General features: G+C 40.4%; 1 protein-coding gene across 2 annotated transcripts in view; it reads left to right on the forward strand.

The window, feature by feature from the left end:
- Window positions 1–12411, forward strand: part of haao (3-hydroxyanthranilate 3,4-dioxygenase) — a 296397-nt gene that overhangs the window by 87635 nt on the left and 196351 nt on the right. Inside the window, exons 8-10 of one of the 2 annotated variants that reach the window (XM_089117246.1) lie at window positions 1216–1284; window positions 1422–1504; window positions 3680–3743. In XM_089117246.1, the coding sequence (XP_088973372.1) occupies window positions 1216–1284; window positions 1422–1504; window positions 3680–3731 (204 nt within the window). In that variant the 3' untranslated portion in view covers window positions 3732–3743. The remainder of the gene's footprint in view (window positions 1–1215; window positions 1285–1421; window positions 1505–3679; window positions 3744–12411) is intronic. The other variant, XM_039653262.2, reaches the window with a different exon arrangement.

Below are 12411 nucleotides of genomic sequence, written 5' to 3' on the forward strand. Positions count from 1 at the left end.
CACTCGGAGTGTGGCCTCCTCTTGGGCTCTAGCGCACGGCGCCTCGCTAACAGACATTAGCAGAGCTGCAGGCTGGGCGACACCAAACACCTTCGCGAGATTCTATAATCTGCGAATTGAGCCGGTGTCCTCTCACGTACTCGCTTCCGCCAGTACTGGACCCGCTTAGGTGTCTTCGCTTGCTCCCCATTCCACTCCTCGGATTGGATAAGTGCGATATTCCTCAGTGTCTTCCGTTGAAGCCTTGAGTCCTCCAGCACCGACGATGCGGGCACCACTGCTGTTGCTCTGGATGCTGGCTAGGTGCCTCCATGTGCACGGTTCCCTATGGTAACTGTCTCATGTGTTTTATCCACTGTAAGCCTCTCTGAGCATGTGTGCAAGCCATCATCCACCCCTGGAGTTAAATTCTAGTAGCCACCTGCGGTTGGTACTCCAGTGATTTCCATATGCTTTCCTATGCGGCCATATGCGTATTTGTAAGTCCTCCTTCGGTAGGCATCTGGTAGCATGTCCCTCCCGGGATATGTTTCCCAGTGTACCTTGGTAATCCTGTGTCAAAGTGGGATCCCTAAAAAAAAAAAAAAAAAAAAAGAGGTTCAGGGGTCCAGACTTTCGCAGGGCACTGGAAGACAGCTTGAAGATGGCGTGATGGCACTGACCCCCATTCTCCGTCACTTCTGACGTAACTCGAAGTGACTACGAAAGGGAACGTCTCGGTTACGGCTGTAACCCTCGTTCCCTGAGTAGGGAACGGAGACGTTACGTCTCCCTGCCACTTCTGCTGTATCGCTGGGTAGACGCCGGAGTTCAGCCTTGGCTCCTCAGCGAAGACATACTGCGGTTGCGTTCACTTCCTCCTTTTATACCCACTGCGTGGGGTGGAGATACGCTATGCAAATTCCGCAGCCCCAAGGCATTTTCATGCCATTGGCTCGTTGTTAAATACTCGAAGAGGATTGGCTTTCTATGCGAAACCCCCATTCTCCGTCACTTCTTAAGTAACGTTTCCGTTCCCTACTCAGGGAACGAGGGTTACATCCGTAACCGAGATGTTTTTTTGTTTTGAATTTAAATAAAAGGTTTTCCTCGATTCTGCACTCCTTCATCGAGAGAGTCTTTAAAATACAATGTAAAATTAGCAATAAAAAGGTTTGGTCAAGAATCAAGCTATGGCAGTAATGCAAATGCTGACTTAGATTTTGTCTCTGTTAGACGCTACTCTTTGGTCCTGGGATATCTGAATCCTCTAGAAGACGAACTGATGGCTGGATTTGGCAGTTGGTAACATCTATTCTTTACATTGTTACAAAATTTCTTAATTAAGTTTTTTGTTTAATCTGTATGTTCCCTCTGTTTTATATTTATTTTGGATTTATACTCTCCTTCTCTTTTTCTACTTTTGATTTTATTTTATTTAGGAGGGGTCCTCCAATGTCTTCATGAATTGCAAGGAGTACATCCTGTCTGCAGGGGATTGTCTTCTTATTTTTGGAGAGACAGAGTAAGTGTGATGAGCATTTGTGTTACTAGTGTGTTAAAGAGGTCATGAAATGCAATTCTAGATTTTGCACCAAAAGCGGTCCATTATTTGTCAAAGAATATATAATTTTTTATCCTTATTTACTCTCTCTGGGAAAGGGGCGTTGCCAGAAATGGAAGTAAATGCTCTCTGCTGTGATTACATCTATCCATGCCAAAAGACCATAGAACCATACCATAATATGAGATGCTGTAAACACTGGATGGACTCAACAGTAAACTGATGCCTTGTTCTATATCTGACTCCAAGCTGACAGAACAATGACTAAGTTTGATGGTCTTATTCCTAAGTTGACTTAATGATAAATAAATACATAAATAAATATATGAAAAAAGTAAAAAAAATATACAAAGACATGTATAAAGAAATAAATTAGTATTTAAACTTATTTCCTTAGCTAAACACATAAGACACAAATGTGGTTGACCAAATCAGTCCTACCTCCTCGGCATTGAGGACCCCAACGTACTACAAAGGTGACGTTAGTGGACACACACTGTGAGATAATTACACCACACGGCCACTATGGTCCAAATCAATCTAAACAGATCAACTTCCTTACAATAATAACGAAATAAATCAAATCGTGAAAAGAAAAGAAACAAAACACAGAGACTAATAAAGTTATTGAAAACTGAGTAAAATATCCATTCCCGAAAGACAAAGAACAATATAGCTGCGGGCAGCGATGACGGGCCCAAGCCGGTGGCACCGCAACCCCGGTTCCTTTAGTTACCTAAAGTCACCGGGGTGGCGGTGCCACCGGCTTTGGCCCTCATCGCTGCTCACAGCTATATATATATATTATTGCGCAACGACATGCAAAACGTAACCCTGCTTTGACTGATGCAAGCTCGACACCACAGTTCTTTTCGACAGTGTGGGTGCAAAAGTGCGCATCGAGGGCATATATAAACCACAAAGTATGCGTGAGTAACCTTCTGAAACCTAAAATAAAAAATGAGACGTCCTACAGACGTCATGGATTTAACGGACACATGATATAAGTACACAAGACTGAAAATACATATGAAGTGAGCCATTTGGGACAGGACCTATAATCGTGAACACTGTTCCCTTTAATTTTTTTACATTTGGCTCACATTTTTCGCCACCTGAGCAAAAAGACCTGTACAGCATACGTAGAAACACAATGGTTTCAACATTCAGTTGTAACTTTTAACTCGAATGTGCCATTTATATTTTATTTGAACCTTTATGTAACTTATTGGTATTAAATCATTTTTGTGAAAAACAAGCAGTTAGTTAAGAAGTCACTAAATGAAGCACATTTTAGGTTATCTGATATTTTTTTTCCAGTGCTGTTAACTGTACAGTCTTGACTCTTTACCAATAAATACTATGAAAAATAATTTACAAAATCTTTTAGGACAGTTCAATTGTTTACAATAAAAGAATATAGTAAGAAAGAAAAGTAAGCTGTTACACTGAGATGGTTTGGGAAAATCATAAAGTGTTTTTGTACAGTCAATGAATTGTGTACAAGAAACATTAAACCATCAAACGTAAATGATTGTTTGTTGCTTATGAATTTCCAATATTTTCTTTAGCAAGGGGTTTCAAACTTTTTAATGGCAATGAGCCCTAAACAATACCCTTGTGAGGTTCTTTATTTAGCCTTAAAATATAATAAAATATAGGCCTAATTCAACCTAAACAATACCTGTGTTAGATTCTTTATTTAGGCTCATAATATAATACAAAAGAGGCCTAATATAATATAATATAAAAAACGAATTGAAGTATTTGAAGTTATATAATAAATCAGTTTAAATGCTTCAATTTGTGCACATATTATATTATTATAATATGAAAATAAACTCAAGCATTTAAATAGATCTAATAGCTAAATATTTTCAAGAAAAGTGAATTGCAAACTCTTTAATAGTAATATAACCATACCTAAAACTCCCCCACACACAAAAACATATTAAACTAATGATGTATTTTGACTTCACATGGGTGGGTGTGTAATTTTTACTGTTCTGTGTCCATCAACCGTTATTTCCACCACTTTAATCAAACCACTCTTCTTTAAACATTATGTTGTGATTTTATTTTATGTCTTTTTGTTTCTCGTTGCCTCTCATATTGAGCTATTTTGTCCGCACACAGGACTCACTGCCAATCACACGTTCTCTCATCATCAGTGGCGGTTCTACTTTGAATTACACCCAGGGTGAGACCATATTCAAAAAACAAACAAACAAAAAAAAAACCCAACAATAAAATCACATACTGTTCAATTGAAAGACACAGTTAATAGAATCCAGTTATTTTGCTAGATTAATCTAACTTTCAAGGGAGGAACCATTAGCACATTGGTTACTGCCTTGAATTATATGCATGGCACACTTTTAGTTATGACTTGTTAAACTATACTTTGTCATGAAATGGAGCTTTTAAAAGTGAAAGGGTCAGAGAGATACTTATGTAGTAACACAATATTTAGGCTATCTCTTAAATAATTTCGAACAGCTCTCATATTAACAACTATCCAAACTGTTATAGACCTAAAATAGCTTTTGTAGCCTTATGTCGCTCTTAAAATGTCAGAGAAAAGGACAGAATCAGAGATTATTTAGAAAATAGAACATTGCACTTTGCATATTATAGGCAACTGTAAAAAAAACATATAATTAAAGTTGATTTTAGTTGATCATTATGAAAATTATTTTCATTTCATGAATATAGTGACCAAAATGATCACATACATAGAATCTTGTTCAAAAAACCTAATACACAATGAAATCAATTCACCAAGTTAATAACATTTAAAGATTTGTTTTAAACGGAGTGTCTTTTATGTTACCTACTAAACTTTAAAAAAAAGGTTAACACAAAAAAGGTTTTATAAAAAGATAAACCTCATATTTCAGCATTTATATCATCTCTAGCCTATAAAAAGAATGAGTCAATAAAGATACATTCCTGACATTTATAATGCACAGTAGCTTATCTTTTATTATTAATAGTAAAATTCGGTCCGATTTCCCCATGGCTGTCGTTGCTATTGAGAATGAGGAGTCACGTGCCGATTTGGGTGGGGTCTGAGCCGGTCGGCCATGATGGTAGGAGACGCTATCAGTTACCAGCGGCAACGCCTTTAGAACCCATAGACACGACTAAACATTCCAGAGCTCTTAAATTTTCGCGCATTTATTATTTTTGGCAGGACAGAGACGGATCCAAGAATACGAGTAAAAAAGGATGAGAGAAAAGCAATGCAAAAAGATAAGGCGAAAGAAAAGGGACCTTACAGGAACAAACTCACACAAAGTGCAAAACAGCTGTATTTGGAGAAGCAGCAACGATTTATTTGTTCTTTTGCACTAATAACAGTATTATTATTTTATTATTATTACTTATGTTGTCCATGAAACTTATGTTGTCCAAATGTAGCCTATATATTTCAGTTCTCAATAAATATTGTTAAGCCATATCAAGTTGTTTCCAACATTTATTTCAATGAAATAAAAAAGTAATGAACAAGGCACTCAAACAACACTTTTGAATATGTTCGTTAAGGCACACCAAACAGTGAAAATCGTATACTAAAGGCTAAAGCAATACCAAGCAAAAAAAAAAAAAAAGAAGCAAACCAAGCAATCCGGCGTCTCGTCAGGTCAGAGACTCTCCCTGATGTTCTGTCGATTTCGGTAACCTAAAAAACTGTATTCCATTGTTCCTATGTTTTCCATATACATCGTGTGAGGTACTGGAGTAGTTTTTTAACGCAGCAGTGACTTCCAGGCATGGTAAAACAGTGCGGAATTGCGAGAACCTCCTCTACTACCGAGCTAAAAACACACTTAAACAATACTGTTTTGCTGTGGGAATCCAACCAACATGGCGGAAAGGGGAGGGCCACAATACAACCTTGTACTGCGCTCTCCACAACTAAAGAGAAGTTTTAGTAGCGAATGTATTTCCACCACAGAAAAACACTTGCTGTAGCTCTACTAAAAGATTAATTTACGGAGAAGAGAAAAACACCCAAGTGTTTGGGTGCACGTGCTGAAAAGTTTATGAGCGCGCTTCCCGTGAGCGCATAATGAGCGCACTTCCCGTGCATGTGCCTATTTGAAATAATGACCTCGAGCGCGCAAAAGACGCGATACGTGAACTAATCAGGAGACCCTCTTGACATCGCTTCCGTGAATGGCTCCTTCTCAGCAAGCAGGGGCACCATTGCCAATAATTGAATCGAAATGATAAAAAATAGAAAACTTTCGTGACACAGAGGATTTTTTTAACTGCTCATGCCGCCCTCCATCTGACATGAAGAAATGCCGCCCCGGGCGACTGCCCGGTTCGCCCGTGCCTAAAAACGCTACTGCACATCATTCTCTTTCTATGAAAGTTGTAAACTACATTCACCAGTTTTCACTCTACAGCGGTTGACCAGAGCACTGAAATTATTTCTCACTTAAACTACAATCAAATGGATTTCCACACATTTCGCGTCGGTCCTCTGTGTGGCATTTTCTTAGTTTCTGCGCGGCAGTGGCTTCAGAAGTGCACGCACTCAGAGGGAAATTTAACACACACACGCACGCTCAGTTCAATCGCGCCTCCCCCCCTCCCTCTCTCTCTCTCTCTCTCTCTCACACACACACACACACAAAACACACTGCGCCGGAAGTGATCTCTCGCAAGGTTGCTGAAAAAATTTACGTTGTCTGTTGATGTATCAAAATCGTCTTTCATTTCGGTTTCCTGTATATCTAAATATGTTTAGATCTTCACAGTGAAAGGTAAAACTTCCGAAATCTCTGTGTAAACAATGAGTGACGTACACATGCAAGAGATCACTTCCGGAGCATGCGCAGACCGCAACCGTCCGCTCTCTCAGATAACTTGGACGTGGCTGTGGTTACAATAGGTAAAATGATATAAATACTGTTCATTTTCTCACACAAACCGCTCGTTTCGTGTATTAGGCCATCAATGTATACTTACATTTACAAGTCATTAAATCATGTCTAATTTAGACTTCTCTGTGCATGCTCTTTGAAGTGAATCCCATAGACCTCCATTATATGACTGACAGACAAGAATGGTTTGACCTAAAAATATCAAAATTGAAAATACAAATGTGGATACAAAGACACCTACATCTTAGATGCCCTTGAGGTAAGCCAAAACATATAGAAAATTAATTTCAATAATGAGAATCTATTAATCTCATTTAATGTAAATGTGCTGGATGAAACTGATAAGACTAGAGCTTACATTTATTGTTGTTGAGGCTTGCACACCAGCTCAGAACGTGGAAAGGAACCAGTGCACTTTACAATGAAATCTAAAATAAGTCTTGTAAGTAGGCTATACCTCATCTTTATGCCACTTCAGAGTCAGCTTCTGTACGTCCCCCAACTGCTTTGATACTGATTTTATTTTATTGGTAACAGCTGTAGTGAAGTTTTTATTCTTCCACGCAACAGACCAGGAGACTCTTGAGGTATCTTTCACGCAGAAGTTCTTTATTACGTCGCTGTAGTCATCTCAAGGATAGTCTAACTAAGGGAAAACATTCCCTTACAATTTATACATTTAGAGGGGAGGAGTTTACATTGAGGGGGGAGAAACTGAAACAAAAGTAAATGTATATGATTCAACAGGCAATTCAGTTCATCAGCATAGCAGTTTTCTGTGCCTTGAGATGCTAATCTGGAGGAGTTACATTGAGGAGGAGTCTCTTGAAACAAAGCAAATGTAAATGATTCAGCAGAGCGTGGTCACACTTTTACCATTACAAAAGCAAAGCTGAATCTTGAACTTAATGGCCAGGAAGCGCATAAAGACAAAAGCTAATGTGTGACACCTGGAATGCTTGGCTTAATCTTATTGGCCTCAAAATGGTAAACACTGTATACATTTTACAGTTGAAAATACTGTTAAACCATAATGAAACATTGAATAAATTTGTATTTCTTCAGTCCCCCCTTTTGAGAGTATTAATAACTCTCACATTATGTACAAATTTAAACACTTAAGAAAGTTAATTCATGTAACTTGTGCTAGTTACAGGCACATACTTATGTTCTGTGTTTGCTTTTTCTATAATTGCGTGCTGACACAGAAAACAAACATGCAATTAGGGTCCGTGAAGTTCTTACGGATAATAGTCTTTACTGGTTGGAACGGTGATTTTCTCGTGAGAGGTGTATTTCATTTTTTGGATGAAACACTTGATACTGTGGACACATAGATTGTACGCTAATAAGAGAAACAACAGCAGAATTGCTATTTCCTTCATCCACATCCACGGTTTACCAATCAAGTTTCCGAACCATGTCGAATTGTCTTCAGTCATCTTCTTTAATCCAGTTGAGAGATCAAGAATGTCTTGTTGGATTTTGGTCAAGTTTTCTGTGGGGTCCATTAACCCGGTGCAGCACTCAGGACCGATGATGGTACAGGCTCCTCCTTGTGATGCTAGAATGTAATCCAAGGCCACTCTGTTCTGTAAGATCATTATCTTTTGTGAAGCGAGAGTGTTTGTGATGTTACCCAGTGCTAATGCTGTATCATTGGCCAATTTTTGTACAGAATTCGATAAGCTTCTGACTTGATCCAAGGCCTGCATGACACCATAAGACGGTATTAATGCTCCAAGAGTTCTTGACCACCATGTTTGTGCACAAGTGAGTCCAGGAATGCACCCATCTTCTTGGTTTGTGGTGGGAGCTGAATTTTGTAGCTGTGGGGAGCTTGAGGTGGAATGTGTATTCTCTCTGATAGCTGGTAGAACATAAACCAGCGTGCACCTTCCGTTGAACTGGCTGGGGAGGATGCTGTAAACAGAAGTTCCACATAACCAAAAAGTGTCAGGTTGTGGAGGGATCCTACACAACTGATTTACGGCAAAAAATTTTGGTAGGGATGGGTTCCTGTAGAGACAACTTTTTAAGTCATTGTCCTGTTTCTCCTCGGTTGTTAGAACATACACATGGGATTCTTCTTCTCCTCTTTCAATCACAAATCTGCAGCGTTCACGAGGAATTTCACCCAGTGGAGTCGATGCTGGAGCATAATTTTCCATGCACCAGTAGAACATCATTGGCAGAAGTACATCTGTCATGATGGGAGTAGCTGAAGTTAGGTTGCAGGATGGTAATCCTGGAATGCAACATGAAGAAACTGGAGGAAGTGTTATGTTGTGGCATGTGTCCTTGTTGTATAATCCACTGCTATGATGATCGAATAAGGTGCACGTGTCACATTTGGAGATAGGATGCGCCACCCATGGGATTCCTGCTCCCACTGAAGGTGCGTGTGGCATGCACACGTTCTTTCCCGCAAACAAGGCGTTTCTTGACATATTCATGAGTTCTAAGAATATGTTGTTTCTGACGTCCACACTCTGTGTGATGTCCAGGATGGTTAGTAGTACGACAATCTTGATCATGTTGGATGACTGAAGGTTCCGTAAGTCTTTTCTCTGCGTTGTGTATTTTTTTTCTTCTTTACTTTGGTGATAGTTGGCCCGGCAGTGGGTCTCGTTGTTTTTCTGGAAGTGATGTCTTCATACGCAGGTGAAGACGTCTGTGCGTATGGGTCTCAGGACAGCCATCAAGTGGTATCTGCACAGAGGAAGAAAAGGAACACAAAAGACAGGAGAGCAGTATTGGTTCAAACACTATGGTTGTAAACTTTTCAGAGTCTGCTATTGTTGTTCTGCTATGGTTATTCCTTCTTTCCCTGTTTCTTATTTTCAGACACCTAAAGAAACACAGTGAGGTGGGGATGGACTAATTGGATGGGGAAAGCCTATGAGGGAATCTTCGCCCAAGGGGTGACCCCCGACGCATATGGCATTTCGGTTCTTCCCTTGGGTTCCTCACTTGTTCGTGTCCTATCCTACCCCTGTCGGTGGCGGAACAACCTTACAGTGTGACACATGAGTCCAGGTTTTTTTTCCTTGACACAATACTGCAGCTGCTGTAATCAACATTACTTGATGTGGTCCTTGCCACTTAGGTTCTAATGGCTTGTTTCTGAATGACTTTATCATGACCCATTGACCTGGAATAATTGCGTGTCCACCTTCTGGTGGAGTCTGCCAACATGACTCAACTCTCTCTTTGGCACTCTGTACTGCCTTTGTGAGGTTTTCACAGTAAGCGATCAGGGCATCTGAGGCAATGTGTACATCAGCATTTCTAAGATCAATCACACCTGGCATCTGCATTGGGCGTCCAGTAATAATCTCATGAGGGCTCAGGCCTACTGCTCTGTTAGGTGACGCTCTCATACTACACAATACAGCTGGCAGCGCTTCGACCCATGGTACTCCTTCCTGATGCATTTTGCTTAGCCTGGTTTTGATTGTTTTGTTTGCACGTTCAACCTGTCCTGATGCTTGAGGCCTATAGGGGCAGTGAAGGTTCCACTTAATCTGCAACATTTTAGCCACTTCCTTGACTACCTGTCCAGTGAAATGTGTACCTTGATCTGAATCAATGCAATCTGGAAATCCCCATCTGGGAATAAAATCATTGACAAGACATTTAGCAGTATGTGCAGCTGTAGCACGTCCTGTTGGATAAGCTTCTACCCATCTTGAGAATTTGTCTATTACTACCAAAACATCAGTTTTTCCCTTACAACGAGGCAATGATATGTAATCAACTTGCAGGTGACGAAATGGCCCTGGTGGAGCTGGAGTATGTGCTGCTGGTGTAATGGCTGCTGGAACATCATTATTTTTCTGACATGTAACACACCTCTTGGCTGTTTCTGTGGCTACATTTCTGAATTTTGGATTCCACCATTGATTTGAGAACCTGTGGTTCATCGTTGCTGGACCACCGTGCCCCAAACTGTGTATTTGTTGAGCCAAATATGGCAACAGTGATTCGGGAGCAACATACTTTCCCCCTTTGGTCCAGCAACCAGATGAATCCACTGTGGCTCCTTTTGTTTTCTGTGCTGTACTACCTGTACACACTTGTACCTTTTCATAGAAACAAGCCTGTTTAGCCGCTACATCAGCAAGAGAATTACCTTTAGCTTCTGTAGTATTAGTTGTGAGATGTGCTTTCACTTTGATCACTGCTAATTTCTTTGGAAGTTTAATGGCAAACATTAGGTCTTTCACTAATCCAGCATGCTTAATGGGGGATCCAGCAGAAGTTAGAAACTGTCTGGTTTGCCAAATGACACCAAAATCATGAACTACCCCTAAAGCATACCTGGAATCTGTGTAAATATTTGCAACTGATCCTGAAGCTAGCGTGCATGCTCTTGTTAAGGCTACTATTTCTGCAGCTTGAGCTGAAAAATGATCTGGAAGACGACCTGAAGCAACCACTTCAGTGGTGGACGTTACTGCATAACCTGCTCGTCTGTTACCTTCAATCACTTGAGCTGAACCGTCAACAAACAACTCTAGATCTGAATTCTCTAAGGGAGTTTCTTTTACTTCACTCGTAGGTGTGTATGTAAGCGTAACACAATCGTGAGTCATTTCTCCTTCATCCTCTAACAAAACTTCAGTCATTGCAGACATCATACATGAGGATGGGTTCGTGACAGGTGCACGCTGTAAAACAATGTTCGGGGCTGTGAGAGTGGCTAACCAATTTCCCCAATGGGAGGAGGTTACAGAGGTGACTTTTGCTTGATTCATTAGTGCGGACACTGCATGAGGGCATTTTACATATACAGTCTGACCTAACACCATTACTGATGAAGCTTGAAGAGCTAGATGAACTGCCTGCACTGCTCTGAGGCATGGACCCATACCTTGAGCGACTATGTCAAGTTTACCAGAATAATAATGAATTGGGCGTAAACTTCCCCCATGATCTTGCATTAGACATGCAGTCATGAAGCCTAAGTGTTCATGAACATAAAGCACAAAGGGTCTATCAGATTGGGCAATTCCTAATGCTGGTGCTTGACATAGTGCTCTCTTCAAATCATTGAATGCCTTGAGGTGAAAATCTTCCATACAAACAGTATCTGAATCTTTACCATGACCTTTCAACAAGTCATAAAGAGGCTGAGCAATCGAGGCATATTCTTCTATCCACGGTCTACAGTAACCTGCTGTTCCTAAAAATGATCGGAGTGTTTTAATGGTGGTAGGTGGAGCTATAGTTTTGATTAAAGCCGCTCTATCCTGTGTAATGGATCTTTTCCCTGCACCAATTGTTTGACCCAGAAATGTGACTTGCTGTTTAGCAATTTGAGCTTTGTGAAAGCTGCATTTGTGTCCTCTATTATGCAAATAGTCCAACAATGCTGCCAATTCAGTTTGATGTACCTCGTGATCAGTTGAGGCAATCAAAATATCATCAACATATTGAATCATAGTGGACTGTTTTACCGGACATTCTGGGTCACACAAATCATGTCTGACAGCCTGATGGTATATGGTTGGGGAGTTTTGAAATCCCTGTGGCAAACGTGTCCACTGGTATTGCTCATAGTCAACGGTGAAAGCTAACCATGGCTGGCTGTCAGGGTGCAACGGTACAGAAAAGAATCCATTAGACATATCAATTACTGAAAAAATCTTACACTCCAATGGCAAACCATTACAGATTGTGGAAGGATCCGCCACTAGGGGGGTGATTTTATCAATATGTTTATTGGCTACTCTGTAGTCTATTGTGAGTCTCCATGTCCCATTAGATTTCTTTATGGGCCATATGGGGGAATTACATGGACTGTTGGTTTTAACTAGCACTCCTTGTGTCAGCAATTTTTCTACAATAAGTTTGATCCCCTGAATAGCTTCCCTATTGATAGGATATTGTTTGGTGACCGGAGGTGCATTTCCTGTTAATTTTACTGGTTCTACACCTGTCAACAAACCACAATCATCCTTGTCT

Source organism: Pimephales promelas, chromosome 11, assembly GCF_988280905.1.
Source record: "Pimephales promelas chromosome 11, fPimPro1.hap1.1, whole genome shotgun sequence".
In the NCBI taxonomy this organism is placed as follows: Eukaryota; Metazoa; Chordata; class Actinopteri; order Cypriniformes; family Leuciscidae; genus Pimephales; species Pimephales promelas.